The sequence below is a fragment of the Gymnoscopelus braueri genome, assembly GCF_963280865.1.
Source record: "Gymnoscopelus braueri genome assembly, chromosome: 1".
NCBI lineage: Eukaryota > Metazoa > Chordata > Actinopteri > Myctophiformes > Myctophidae > Gymnoscopelus > Gymnoscopelus braueri.
This window is the reverse complement of record NC_137603.1, coordinates 45,087,644-45,102,945: the sequence shown is the minus strand read 5'-3', so window position 1 is coordinate 45,102,945 and position 15,302 is coordinate 45,087,644. Positions and strand designations below refer to the sequence as shown.

Below are 15,302 nucleotides of genomic sequence, written 5' to 3'. Positions count from 1 at the left end.
CCTGGTTTCTTTCAAAACTAGCCTGAAAACCTATCTATCAGGAGACCACAAGGGGAGGTAAATGCAATTTCCCATAGAAAGGAGGTGTCATTTACATTTGTACGTATAGTGTTTTGTATTTGTCGATGACCAGCATTATTGTATTTTTTTATGCTATGTTGATGAATTGAATACATAGGACCACAATGGAAATCCCCAGGACCTTTTTGTGATATATTTTTAGCCTTAATGTCTGACTGTACCTCGTGCTGTTTACATTACTGAATAATAAAGTATTCAACCAATCAATCAATCAATCCAGTAATTAAAAAGTATTGTAATACTTGGCCTAATAAGTAATTGTAAAATGCTTTGCGTTATGATTCTTGGTATTAGTGCTTAGAAATTAGGAGTGTGTATACATATAATTTATACAGTGTTGTAATCCAATTATAATGCATAATTATAAGTATGTTTATATGCATTATATGAGATGCATAGGATGCAAGTGTTACCTTTGTGAAAAAGTATTCTTAATTGGAAAACACACTGCAATGATTTAAACCTGAAAATCTGCAGTACCAATGGCGGCTTAAATACCACTGTGTATTTGACAAATTACTTTAAAAAATTACATAGGAGCTTATTACAAGTATCTATGGGTTGCCAATAGTGCAGACACGCCCCAGGTAGAGGATATAATGAAATACAAATGATTTCCAGGAAAGGTGCTTTCCTGTTTTTGAACAGTATATTACTTTAAGAGGTGAAAACACTAATAAGCTTCCGGTCAGCAAGGTCTATGACAATCTAGGCATGTATAGTATAGCAATACAAAGATCACAACTAGAACTTGTCCACCCAATTTGTACCGATTTGTTCAATTTGGGGTCTTGGCAAATGCACTATATCACCCACACACACCCACAGCCTACACACACCAAATCCCGGATGGTTTCCGCCGCGTGACCTCCGTGGGCGGTGAATGAATGAGTAGTGTTCTGGTTTTCTGCCTCTGGCTGTGGAACCTGTATCAGCTCCATGCTGGCTGCTGCTCCTCTACGGACTTTGCGCCTCGTCCTTTCAGTGTGACTTTTACTTTGTGCGACTTTGAGTGAGTGAGGGCAAAATTAACTTGTGTTGCTATTCAAAGGATGGAGCCTGTTGTTCGTGGCTTCGAGTCCAAAGATTAATGAGCTGACTACACTGTAGTTGCCCACCTGCATGTGCTCTCTTCTGACATACAGTATGCTTGTGTCTGTGTGTGTTTGTCGGGTACATGTCTTCCCCTCAGTCCCCTAACAAGCCAACGGTGCCCCAGGAGAAGATCCGTCCCTTGACCAGTCTAGATCACCCCCAGAGCCCATTCTATGACTCTGAGGGAGGTGCCATCACTCCGGTGGCCAGGTTGGTGGTGGAGCGCATTGCCAGAAAGGTCTGTTTATACTCTTATACCAGTTCCTATTCTTCTGCACTAAGTCTTGTTACAGTCACATGCTAGCCCCCTAGGTAGCGATACTACAGAATTGAATTGAGTTATTGATTCACACAATGTTAGTCAATTGAGAGTGGAGGCAGCAACAAATGTTTAAAGTCTGTGTCCACTTGTCCTCTGGTGTGGTTTAAATCATTGGGATTAGTATTTTTCTCCACAAAAACATTATCCTAAAGGATCTAACAATATCTCTTCCTTTGCTCCTATCTTTGGCCTCATTTATTATTCCACCATCTACAGTATAAATATGTTTATGTTTGATCCTCCAGAACCCCAATACAATCGGGTAATACGATGAGTAACCACAGAGAACATCCAAACTAAACACCATGACGAAAACATAAGAATTTCCTTTTAATTGTAAAACATGTTTGGAGATATGCAGAGCACAAGAAACAACCATGATTTTCATGGGTAAGATTCAAAAAGATATTAACCGAACAAAAGAAACACAACTTCTGGGGGAGCAGAACTTTAAGATAATAAATAGCACACACAATAGGCAATTAAATATACATGGTTTGAATCAACCTCTGCATGTGCCCCCTAACAGCTAGTTACGCCCTTGTTATATCTGCTTCTCTTTTGTTTTACATCGGCAATCGTGATTCAATCTGAATCTCTGAGTACATGTAGGTTCATCTCCACTGTCTTTGTTTGTTCACTTGATATCATGTCTCTATTGCTTGACTATCCTCCATCTAATCCCCTGTCCCTCTCTCCCCCCTCGTCGTTGAGGATGCTGTGATAAATCATGAAAATTAGATTCACTTTGAAATGGAACTAGTGTCGTTCGATATTTCAAGTCAGTGCTGTGAAATATAGATGCCATTAAAAGCTTCCAAATCGGTGGCAAAGAGAAAGCTTTCCTTCCAGCTCATTCCCCATGCCCCCATGTACAAGATCAGATCAGTCCTGTGTGATCAATAGAGCAGTACTCCGGGTTTAGCAGCACTTCCTCTGCAGGGCCCGGGTTGGATGGGTGAATTTACTGAACACAAACAGTGTTCTGCGAATCAGTCAGCCTGTGAGACACAGTGTAATGAGTCTCTTCATCTTCTCCGCAGGGCCTCCTCCTTATAAATCAATGGATCGAATATTATCTACACGGAAACCTCTCATTTACTCTACACCGATACATTTATTCTGATTCTTGTAAGCTAGCTGAGGCTGGTTCTTTGAAGTACCTGTTGTTGTAGGTGCACTCCAGGGGATCATTTACAGCACAGGCAAGCTTTTGGAATGGAATTCTCTGAGATCATCATGTAGGCTCTTTGTATATGAAAACAATTCAATCATGTCTGGCTATGCTGTAATGTCCTGTGTATAGTATAACTGTTATAAATACGGGACTCATTTTCAGCCACTATCTGCTCATTTCTATGGTGACGAATAAAAACAGATGGAACTATTTAGCTCAAGTATTGATTTTATGGTAAAAGGATAATTAAATTACCTGATTGTTCAGCAGAGAATAGAACCCCCCCACGCATGCTCACACACACTCATTGATGTGAAAATTGCTATGAATATGAAATTGTACTGTGATGTATCTCGACGACACTGCAAAGGAGGGCAACCTCAATGTCTTTTGAGAATAAATAAAGGTTTGAATGAAAAAAATGATGAACATGTATATTAGTGTATTGTCCTGTGTTTGTCTAAAATATAACGAATGGGGGAGAATTCAGTGAAGCTGTGGGTGTCTAAGCTGACCTTCCTATTTGCCTGCTGTCGCACATTCTGTCTATGATAGCCATCAGTAGCAGATAGACATAGAGGCGCTTATCATTGGCAGAGTGGTGCAGTTTGCTGAAGTCATGTGTTTGTGTGTCTGTAGGGTGAGCAGTGCAACATCGTGCCAGATAATGTGGATGACATTGTTGCAGATATCGCCCAGGAAGAGAAAGAGGAAGGTCTCGAGCCCCACCCCCACCACCTCCCACACATACACACACACACACACACACACACACACACACACACACACACACACACACACACACACACACACACACACACACACACACACACACACACACACACACACACACACACACACACAGTTTCTGTCTGTCTCCTTGTATCCCTCTCTCTGTCTCAGTTAACAGTAAAAGCCTGATTTATACATAGTTGTGCGTCGGTGTCGTTCACCAAAAATAGGCAATCTACAAGCTCACAGCGCGTCCCGCTGTGAGGCGTTGTGAGCTTGTTGATCGCCTATTTTCGCCACGCAGCACAATACGCATCCAAGTATGAATCAGACAAAAACGGTTCCTTCCTCTTCCGCAGATGACACCCCTGAGACGTGCATCTATTCCAACTGGTCTCCGTGGTCCGCCTGCAGCTCGGCCACGTGCGAGAAGGGCAAGCGCATGAGGCAGAGGATGCTGAAAGCCCAGCTGGACCTCAGCGTTCCCTGCCCACACACCCAGGACTTTGAGCCTTGCATGGGGCCTGGCTGCAGTGACAGTGAGGGTGAGCACCCACCAGGAAAGAGACTGTAGTGGCTGTGATGTGGCATCAATCTAAAATTCCAATATATACTGTATAAATATTGAGCGTAATATCGCGTTCCAGTTATGAGGTCTCACAGACATCTAAATTAATCCTGGCTGTCTGAAAGCATAGCTGGCTGCCTTGAGCATCCGCTGGGCTCCCCCTCATGAGCACTCTGAGTGTTTTTCATCATCTCTCTTTGTGTTTGAAGGTTATTGCACCGATTAATGTGTTCATACTTAAAGGTCAGGGCTAGTTTGAGGCTGGCCTTTATTGGCGTAGGGGCCGTCGACGATGCCCCCCGCTCATTTGTACAGCGGCCAATAAAGTGGCAATAGCCAGGGTGATGGTGTTTATGAGACAAGCTAATAAATATCATGGTCGATGGAGTTGTACTGGTGTAACTATTAGTTACACTGATAATAGTTTTTTTCACATAAGAGTTTGATAGGTAGAGGTAGAGTAATTCACTTAGGAATTTATTTATATGATCATGCTGTTGACTATAAACAAAACTGTAACAGGCATATAGTAATGTATTATTTCAGAAAGGCAGTTTAATTCATTACAATTTATTTGGATTCATTACAGGTCATCCGTGTACACTCTCTCAGGTTGTTTGTTTTTGTTTTCACATTAGATTTTTTTTTAAATAACTTTTGAAAGAGAACTGCATCATTTAACAACAGCTACAAATAACCTTATTCCCCCTCGTTTAATGGCAAGTATTATACAAATATTGTTTCATATTCCTACAGTCAAGGTGGCAGTTTAATTAATCAAATGCTACTGTGACATAGTATTCCCAATATGAATTCCCAGTATGAATATCAGGTCAGTTGAATTTGTTACGAATCAATCCACCAGGAGGACACAGAGGTAAAATCCTCAGACAGATAGACGTTTATTGGTCCCATGGGAAATGAAGGTGTCAATGTAATCATGTGTGTCATTGTCATGAATGTATCCATCTGTACCTCTGAGAGTGTACAAAAATAACACTATTATAATATTATATGTGTACACTATCAGAGTTAAATTACTGTGCCCCTTATCTGCTCCTACGGTGGCTACAGATATTAAAGGTAGGGCAACAGATAAGAAACAACTTTTGATATTTACATACTAGTCCATATCTAAACAACAATATCAGTTTCTTTTTTTCATATGATTATATGGAAATTACTTAAAATTAGATGTTTCGAAAATGTGACCCTACTGGTAGCATAATGGAAATGCACAGTGATGACATCACGAGTGGAGGAAGCTGCTGTTGCTCAGTGCTTGCTACAATATTGGCCTACCGGTATACAGTTAGCGAATATTGTAAATGTCTTGCATTTAAAATATAAATGTATTTGCAATGCTCTGGAAGCCTCTCTAGTGTAAAAGGTTACATTAAATGCATATTGATGATAAGTATCCATGTTTATGTATTTATATCTAGATCCCTTTAGGAGTTTAGGTGAGTTTACCAAGTTGGACTTCTTACACTTTTTCCAACATTTCTAAAACGTGTTTATTGTTTATGAGAATGCCAAATTCTAACATATTTACTGATTATTTGATTAGCCAGCGTTTAAAATGATCTGTTGCCCTGCCTTTAATGTATCAGGACTAAATACAAATACTACAGACTTGCAGTCTTTCAGCCATGATCACAATATTAGATAGAGGAGGGTGTGATATATACTGTACTTGGTCACTGTCTGGTTGTTATGTACTGTAAAAGCTAGGACAATTTAACTTCCATAAAAATGTGTTTACACTCCTAGAATTATGACTTCTGAATTGCTGTATTTTCCAACAAGAACAGAAGGCCACTACAATCCAGAGCATGAGAACATTCACAAACAGACCAGAGCAGCACAATACTTTGCCGAGTATTTATTTGACCTCCCCCACCTCCCACAGATGCGTCCACCTGCATGATGTCAGAGTGGATCACCTGGTCTCCGTGTAGCATGTCCTGTGGATTGGGCACACGTTCACGCGAGCGTTACGTTAAGCAGTTCCCTGAGGATGGCTCGGTCTGCACACTGCCCACAGAGGAGACTGACAAGTGTGTCGTCAATGAAGAATGCAGTGAGTTCCCTCTGACAAAACTTTGTCTAGTTTTACACATGCACAGCACAATCTCGACCAGACATCTATTTTAGTCAAATGACAAAAAAAAAGACTCAATTGTCACTGACAAGTGTGTCGTCAATGAAGAATGCAGTGAGCTCCTCTGACAAAAAACATTGTCTAGTTTTACACATGCCCAGAAGAATCTCAACCAGACAGCTATTTTAGTCCCAAAAAAAAGAAAAAAGAAAAGAGTCATGAGGGTGAGTAATACACAATTCACTCATTCTGCTGATACATAACATCTATAAATGCAGAGCGTTGACTCCATTGTGTATAACAGTATTATTAGTCATATTAATTCTTAGTCCTACAATGGTGATCTGTGCCGAACATACCCCATCTACAAGCTCCTAACGTGTCACGATGCGCCGCTTTGTGAGCTTGTAGATATGCTATTACCACAAAAATGAGCGATTATCTCAAATAATTGTGATCAGGCGTTTGCAGTATGTAATAATTGTGACAAGCCTAAGAGTAGCTTTTTTGGTTCTTGTTGCCAGCTCCCAGCAGCTGTCTGGTCACAGAGTGGGGTGAGTGGGATACCTGCAGTGCCACTTGTGGCCTAGGCATGAAGAGGAGGGAACGCATGGTTAAGATGCCACCTGCCGACGGCTCCATCTGCGGAGCAGAGGTGTTGGAGGTGGAGAAGTGCATGATGCCAGAGTGCCGTGAGTAGCAGCATTGCAACTACAAGGCTATAAAGTGTCTTCTCTACAGTTTTGACAAATGGTGCACTTATTTTCAATGATGGGTTGAATATTCAAACCCATCACTGAGGATATTCAGGAGAGAGGAAAAATTATGCCCAAAAGGCATACAAAATGAATTTTATAAGTAAAAGGACTTTATTACATTTGTGCTAGAGACATTTACAATACACCAACGCGTGTCGGCTTGCGCCTTCTTCAGGGTCTAATGACACCCTGAAGAAGGTGCACACGCAACGAACTGTATCGTTCCAATTTTTGTATAATATACTAAAATTGGAACGATAAACACTATTTCTCTGTATTGACACCCTGAAGAAGGCACAAAGCCGATACTTGTATTTTAATATCTCTAGCCCAAATGTAATAAAGGCCTTTTACTGAGTGCCTGGACTTGGATTTTTATGCCCTTTGGACATAATTTTCCCTTCCATGAGCAGTTGAGGGATAATAGTAGCGCTCCTGTAACTTCTTTCTTCCTTCACTGAGGAGGACCTTGGAGAATAATACTCATGGATGGATGAAGTTCTCAGTCACCACGACTGATTTCAGTAATTTTTATGAGATGAAACTGTATTAGTATGGGTCAAACTAGCAATAAACTACATGTTCTATTGTTTAAGTTGTAAATTGATCTTCCATGAAACCCTAATGGCCTCGGATATTTCATAAAAGCAAAAGGTTAAAGCCAATCTGCATTTTTTTCAACTGGTTGGCTGTATGTAGAACAGCAAAAACCTAGGTTAAGAATGATAATACCCCGGTTGTGACACCAACAGGATGACAGCATAGTGAAGGCGCTCCCGATAAGAAATCGACAGAAAGCCCCATAAACAGTGAAATTGTTTATTCAAACGTCTATCTAAAACAACGAGAGAGGGGCAGAAATGGCTGGTAACAAAACCCAACACAGAAAATCCAGCAGAAATCTGAACAAACACGACGAATCTGAAAGAAGTCGCAGCAGCTCTCCTGAACACGGAAGCCAAGATGGCACGGCTCGACCTGAGAATACAGGTTTGGCTACAATCCTCAAAGAAATGCAGGAATTCAGGCGAAATAACAAAAAGCAACTTGAAGACATCAAAGAGGAAATACAGAAAACAAACAAAAACATGGAATAAGCAGAGGACCGAATTACAAAGGCGGAGGAAAGGATCCAGAACACAGAGGATGTCACGTCGGAAATGTTAGCTCAATTTGACGCTAATCCAAATCGTCCAAGTAAGCCACTCCAGGTGTGAAAATATCCGGATATATGGAGTTCCAGAGGGGGCGGAAAACGACGCCACATCAATGAACAAATTTGTGGAGAAACTACTAAGTTGGTTTGGAGCTATCAGACACAGATTCTCTACAGCTCCAGAGATCACATCGTTTCCTAGGCCCTAAGCCACCGGTAGAGGCGCAACCAAGATCCATTGTGGTCAAAATTCTCAGCTTCAAAACTAAATAAATGGTGCTCCAAACGGCGTGGCAAAAGAAAGGATTCACGTGGCAAGACCATCGAATTGATTTGGACAATGACCACCACCCAAGTATCCTCCAAAAGCGCAGAGAATATGCAGAGGTACGAAAGATATTGAAAGATCAGAATGTAAAATGCAAAACCCTCCATCCCGCCCGCCTAAGAGTGGAACCTTAGGGAACGAGGAAACCAAGACCTATGACACGGCGGTGGAGGCGACACAAGACATGGCAAAGAGAGGTCTCCCTGTCATTGTGATTCAAGCCCCGGAGACACTGATGGAGAGAATTCGACTACTGACATGGCAGAGGAGCACCCAACGTGGGGAGAAACGAGTACTTCGCCCAAGGATCAAAGGCTACAAGGAGAAGCTGCAGCCTTTCAGAAAAGACACATCATCATCCACAACTTCAGGGAGCGTTGAACAATCTCAAACACAGACGGTGAGATGAAAAGATGATGGACATCCTGTTAAAACTTAATTAAAATTTTAAATTGAGATTGGTGAGTCTAATTACAGCAAAATGTTGTTGTTTTTTTTCTGCTTTTTCGTTTTGTTTTGGATAAAGTAAAATTATTTACCAAGCTAATACATTTAAAGAAAATAGAAAATCGGACTAAGAAACATGAGACCTAACTATGTTGTCAATTTTAAGGGCCCCCCTCCAGAGAGGGGGATCTACAACTGAAACCTTTTCAGAGTTGGTGTAGGGTCATATGTGAGACCTCTACCTTGGAGCTTGGAGATTTTATTTTGTATGTTTTAGGTTTGGTGCATACTTTTCGTTTTTTCACAGCTTTTTGGGCAGCTAAGGGGATGCCTTTCACTGTGATGATGTTCATGCAGGGTATAACTTAAATGCAAGATATAAAGATAGTTTAATTTAATGTAAATGGTCTAGTTAGTCCAATTAAGAGAGGCAAGATACTTTCAAAATTACAGAAGGATAAAGTACAAATAGCACATTTACAAGAGACCCACCTCAATGATACAGAACATGCCAAATTAACCTTAAGTCAGGTTTTAAAGTTAGGGTAAGTGATTTTTGGCTTAAAACTAAAAATATTTTGTTAAAAGGTTATATTCTGATAGTAATCATTGCTATAGAGTGTTTGTTCAGTAACAGGAGTCTCCCCGTCTCTCCAGCTCTTTAATAAACAGAAAATACCTTTTCCGGTAGGTGTCAAAATCTCAGCCAATCAGGAGAAAGTACCCATTTTTAAGCTTCATTTTGATAGAGTTCCAGTTCCAATTTTGCCTGCTCATTTCTTGGTGTCATCACATCCAATTTCACTTGTTTAATCTATATCCTGATTGAGTTCTCTATCCTGATTGGATAAAATTGGAAATGAAACCTGAAATGAAACCTGAAACTGTTTTATTAAGAGCTGGAGAGACAAGGAGACTCCTTTTACTGAACAAACACTCTATAGCAATGAGTACTATCAGAATATAGCTATTTAACACTTATTTTAACCAAAGGAAATCACTTACCCTACCTTTAAGTATGTATATTCATCTTCTTACAACCACAAGTCGGGCCATAGGAGAGGGGTGGCCATACTGGTATCGCGCAGGGTGAATTATGAACACATATTAGAAGTTAAATACAAGGAAGGCAGATAATAGGGAAAGTGGTGTCATATTCACAGGGCATCCTCATCAATGCTGGAGACTATAATTTTCGGTTGCAACCGCATTGGGATGCTTCTGGGGGCAAACCGGAGCCCAAACCCATAAGCAGAAAAACAATTGCATTGATTCAGTATAACCCAGGTTAGATTACTTAGTTTTCAATAGAGACTTTCATAAAATAAAACATTGTGACATAGGCCCAGCTCTGTCAGATCATAGTCCTATTTAAATGACTATACTGTTTTTGTCTGGGAGACATCTCGCTGGTGCCCATTCTTCAGGGAAGCAGAAAAACTTTTATTCTTTTAAATGAACATCTTACCGAGGTTACTGTACCTATTTGAATCCCTCCCGGTGGAGGTGACACCCAACCAGTTTAGAGAGTAAACTGGTATCTGGGTATCTACAGGGTAAGAAACCCAGAATTAGATATAAAACAGTACAACTAAGAAGGGAGGCAGGAGGTTTTGGTCTCCCTTGTCTGAGCGAATATTAGTGTGCTGCCTCTTGTTTGGCCTCAATTGAGGCCTCTTGTGTGCTGGTGTACCCCGTCATATTCGGCAAGATGGAAAGATATTGAGATGGCATGGTCACAGGGGGTCCCACTGGCTGCCATAATTGAGATGAAAGGCTAATAAATAATATGAAGGATAAAAACAACCCCTGGATTAATACGGCATAAAAGATTTGGCAAGAAACAGTGAAAAAATTTGGCCTGAGAAATGGAGCCAAAATGTTAAGATGCTGTGCATATGACACATATTTTATTCCAAGCAGTACTGATAGCCGATTTAAGATGGATTGACAAGGGTATCTCAAACTACTACACATTTGTACACAAGGGGGCACTCAGGAGCTTTGAATCCATTCAGAAGGAATATGGTTTGGAACAAAAATATTTCTATAGATATCTTCAGCTTAGAGTGACACTATATCCACCAAAATCTGGGAAGTTTCTTGAATTTAGAGGCATCAGAGTTTATGAGGGTATTTTTGTCAGCGGGAGGTTCTCCTACATGTAGTAGGATTATTTCTAGACTGTATAAAGGTCTCCAACAGACTACAACTGAAAATAGGACATTATGTGAAAGAAAAATGGGAAAGAGAGGGTAATTTTACAATAACTGAGGAGGAATGGGAGAAAACAAGTACAGTATTATGGGAATCAACATGTTCAAACATGTGGAGGGAATTTAATTGGAAAAATCATATACGATATTTCATAACACCCCTGCAAAAATGATACAGAGGTATAGGGGTAAGCTGTTGGAGATCATGTGGCCAGAGTGTAGCAATGTAGCAAATCATTTCCATGTTTTCTGGGAATGCCCAGCTTTGAATTAATATTGGAGGGAAATTCATGAACACTTGGAAGTTGTTTTTGCAATCATCATCCCCTTCCGGTTTGATACCTTATACCTGGTTAACCTCCCATATGACTTACTGGACAATAATGACAAGAAACTAATTCTGATCCTTCTAGTGGCAAGTAAGAAGGCTATCACAGAAAAGTGGTTGCAAACATAATCACCCACTGTGGATGAATGGATTGAAATAATTCATGATATATATAGAATGGAAGAACTGTCTTTCTCACTCAGAACTCAGGAAGACAAATTCTTCTGAATTTGGACTAAATGGACTGAATACGTAAAACCAACCCGCTCAGATTTCTGCTAAATGGCAAAACAAAGCTGAAAGCGGTGTTTTTTTTCTTTTTCTTCTCTTTGTGTCTTGTGAAAGCTGACATTGCATCTATTCTCAAATGTGTGTAATTATGTGAAGGCTCTCCTCCCCCTTTTCCCTTTTTAAAGCTGCCCCGCTGTTAGTTATTATTTCTGTCTTTGTTTTTGATTGTCAAAAGAATTGTTGAAATGTTATGTTATAGAATTTGTAATATATAGAGCAAAAATACATATATGTATGTATGCATTTAAAAGGTGAAGGATTCATACAGTATGATTGAACTGTATGTGTTGAACTTGAAACAGTCGCCAACATGCATTATATTTTATGATGATAAAACTGTCTGTATACAAGATGACCACAATAAAGACAAAAAAAAAGAACGATAATACCAAAGTATCATAATTGTATGCTAATTGTTTAGGATACACAGCAGTAGGTTGGAGGACTCCTTTCACGCTGTTTCACCAATAACATATTGAGACAGCTGAGATTAGTTTTGTTTAATCCCTGAATACTAGTGGGTTTATATAGGAAAAGGCTATCCTCAACATAGTCATCTGCAAGTACATTTACACTGGATCATGAAGACAAATGTGTTATTCTCATAATCTCTTCAGAATAAGTGAGGTGTGCCGAATAGATACTACCACCAAAGTAGTCTGTCATGCTTACAGCGTATTTTGCATTTTTGATCTGTTCGTTTTAGTTTGCATCAGTGTAATACATCGATATAACAGTAAGCACCGTTGGACAGAATCTGTACTGAATAAGTTCTGTTGCATATAGACACGATCCCCTGCATGCTGACCCCATGGTCGGACTGGAGTGACTGCAGTGTCACATGCGGGAAGGGCTTACGGACGCGCCAGCGCATGCTCAAGTCCCCTGTGGAGCTGGGTGAATGCACAGAGGATCTGGAACAGGTGGAGAAGTGCATGCTACCAGAGTGTCGTAAGTACCGTACATTGAACACACATACTGTACTCACGCACGCATCATTATAAGTCATTATAACATGCTTTATAATGTGTTATGATTATTATTATAACGCATTATGATTAATTATAAGTTCTTATAACTATGATTATACAATGTTATAAGCATTCTAAAGCATTATTATGTTTATGCATTATAGACATGGGGATGCATAGCAAGTGTTACCGAAAAGGGTTCTCACAATGTCTTTCAAATTCTACTACACTTGTGGAGACATTTGGCCCTCACAAGTATAGTAATACTACCTCACACACATACCACAACAGAGAATCCTGACACATCTATTATACTCTCACATTGCCAGGCAATCGGAGATCTCCACCTACTGATATGTCTGGTGACATCTAAATTCAATGTAGTTGCTAACACTGGGTGGAAACAATTCAGAGATAAAAGAAAAATAACTGCATTGCAGAGGTCCTTCATATTGGAGCGGTGACAGGATTGGTTTCCAAAGCAGTCAAGGGTGCAGGCTTTTTAGCGGCTGTTCAGCCGCTGTTATAGCAACTACAGTACATTGAATTTATATCAATAATGGCAAGCGTTGGTTATATGTGCTTCCACTGATAACACGAGCAGCTTACACCATAGATAAAAGAAGAGAGTGGCAGAAGTAGACAGCACCTGATTAACCTGAGTTTACACTCATATTAACACCAAGATCAGGGGGAGATAACACTGCTGCTGTTTTTTCATCATCGTTATCTCTCTCTCTCTCTCTCTCTCTCTCTCTCTCTCTCTCTCTCTCTCTCTCTCTCTCTCTCTCTCTCTCTCTCTCTCTCTCTCTCTCTCTCTCTCTCTCTCTCTCTCCCTTGCTATGCACAGATGAACACATTTACCCAATCCACACATGAGCAGGAGTTAATATTCCTGTCACACACAGTAAAAGACCAGGAAGACAGATTAACATAAAACAAGACTCTTATACGGGGTGATTATAAAGTAACGTCACACAGCCTGAAACCCACAGATGGCGGCCTTTGTTCTTAGAGATTGTTAGTGTGTTGTAAGTAGCGTTCAAACCTTGTGTTTCGGTTATAGTTTACCAAATGGTATTGCCTTTTTGTATTGTTATGAATTGTATATTATATTCATCACGTTGGCAGCTTTGTATAATCACTTTGAGATAACATTCATGCTGGTTTCCCTGGAGGATTATCATGTATGCATGACATGTGCACGACATTATAGCTCAGCCTAATGGAAAGCCACTAAATATTGTCCTTATCACTGCTTAAATCTCCTCATCTCATCTTGTTTTCTTTTTAATCCTTCCTTCCTGCCTGCCTGCCTGCCTGCCTTCCTTCCTTCCGTCCTTTCTTTTTCATCCACTGTGAATCTCTCTCATCACACCTTGCGTCCATCCATCTCATTCTCTCCTCAGCCACAGACTGCATGGTGTCAGAGTGGACCGAATGGTCAGAGTGTAACAAGTCCTGTGGGAAAGGTCACATGATTCGGACACGCATGGTGAAACTAGAGCCTCAGTTCGGAGGAGACCCCTGTCCCGAGACCGTCCAGCGGAAGAAATGCAAGATCAGGAAGTGCAACCGCGCCCAAGCGAACAGCGACGAGAAGAAACGGCGCAAGGAGCAACGCGAGAAGAGGAGGAGCAAACAGGGCCGAGAGGAGATCACTGCCGAACATCCGGGTTAGTTAACCTTCTTTGCCAACTTTCACGTGTGTTTCTCTTCTTGCAGTGAATCAGTCAACCAATCCACATGCTGGTGTTACAGTCAAAACATTTATGCTTTTCACAGGTTGCAAAATGAGGCCATGGTCGAGTTGGACGGAATGCACCAAGCTGTGTGGCGGGGGGATACAAGAGCGTCTTATGACAGCAAAGCGGAGGTTTAAGGGCGCCCAGCTTCCCAGCTGCAAAGACAGGAAGGAGATCAGGGCTTGTAATGTGCACCCCTGCTAGGAGGTAGAAGCCTAGAAGGGCAACAAGGGGTGGGTGGGGTGGAAGGGGGATTTATTAAGGGATGGCACTGGAGCTGGGAACAAGAGAGGGTGTGGCACATGTCACACAATGATCCAATGCACTCTGTTTAGGGCTGAACTGGCACATACTTGAATCAGTATTGGTTGAATTCAGAAACTAGATAGTGTTTATGAGAACTCTCTTGGTTGCTATAGCTAAATCCCTCACTCATCCTGTGCATTCAGATGAATGGCCATCAGAAGGGAATATATACTGTACTTGAAGGTCTTTCTGAGGTGTTTAGACGAAATGTTTCACAAAGCAGTCATTTAGAGAAGGGGGAAATCCAAAGCCTCCCAGTACGAAACTGAAAGCTCTGGATTTACACCAGACTGATTCTTATCTGTGCTCTCAAACTAGCTCTGTTACATATAAGATTATTTTGCAAGATTACTGTAAACTTGTTGTGGTATAATATATCTTGAATATTGATGATTATGAAATTTCAATTGATTTAATGAGATATAGAAATGTTATATCTTGTGGTATCTTTCAGTAGTGCATTATATTCCAGAACTTAAAAGCACAGGTGCCCAGCCATTCCAGTATTTTATAAGCCTTCAAATAACTCTGTTTATAGGACACAAAATGCCCGCCTCCATGATTTTCTATCCAGCTATACTACTGTACATGTAGATGCACCACAATTGAAGTCTATATGATTTGGAGCATTATTAGAAGACTTTGTTATTTTTTTGCTGTGGATTTTTTGATAAGAA

The 15,302-nt window shown here is 40.6% G+C and overlaps 1 protein-coding gene across 1 annotated transcript in view; it reads left to right on the top strand.

Moving 5' to 3' along the window:
• LOC308096815 (spondin-1-like) overlaps window positions 1-14,547 on the top strand; it is a 116,704-nt gene extending 102,157 nt beyond the window's left edge. The window contains exons 9-16 of the mRNA XM_080444281.1: window positions 1,274-1,414; window positions 3,315-3,390; window positions 3,767-3,952; window positions 5,888-6,058; window positions 6,604-6,771; window positions 12,390-12,554; window positions 13,984-14,250; window positions 14,360-14,547. Of these exons, the coding sequence (XP_080300407.1) occupies window positions 1,274-1,414; window positions 3,315-3,390; window positions 3,767-3,952; window positions 5,888-6,058; window positions 6,604-6,771; window positions 12,390-12,554; window positions 13,984-14,250; window positions 14,360-14,523 (1,338 nt within the window). The 3' untranslated portion in view covers window positions 14,524-14,547. The remainder of the gene's footprint in view (window positions 1-1,273; window positions 1,415-3,314; window positions 3,391-3,766; window positions 3,953-5,887; window positions 6,059-6,603; window positions 6,772-12,389; window positions 12,555-13,983; window positions 14,251-14,359) is intronic.
• The last annotated feature ends 755 nt before the right edge of the window (window positions 14,548-15,302 follow it).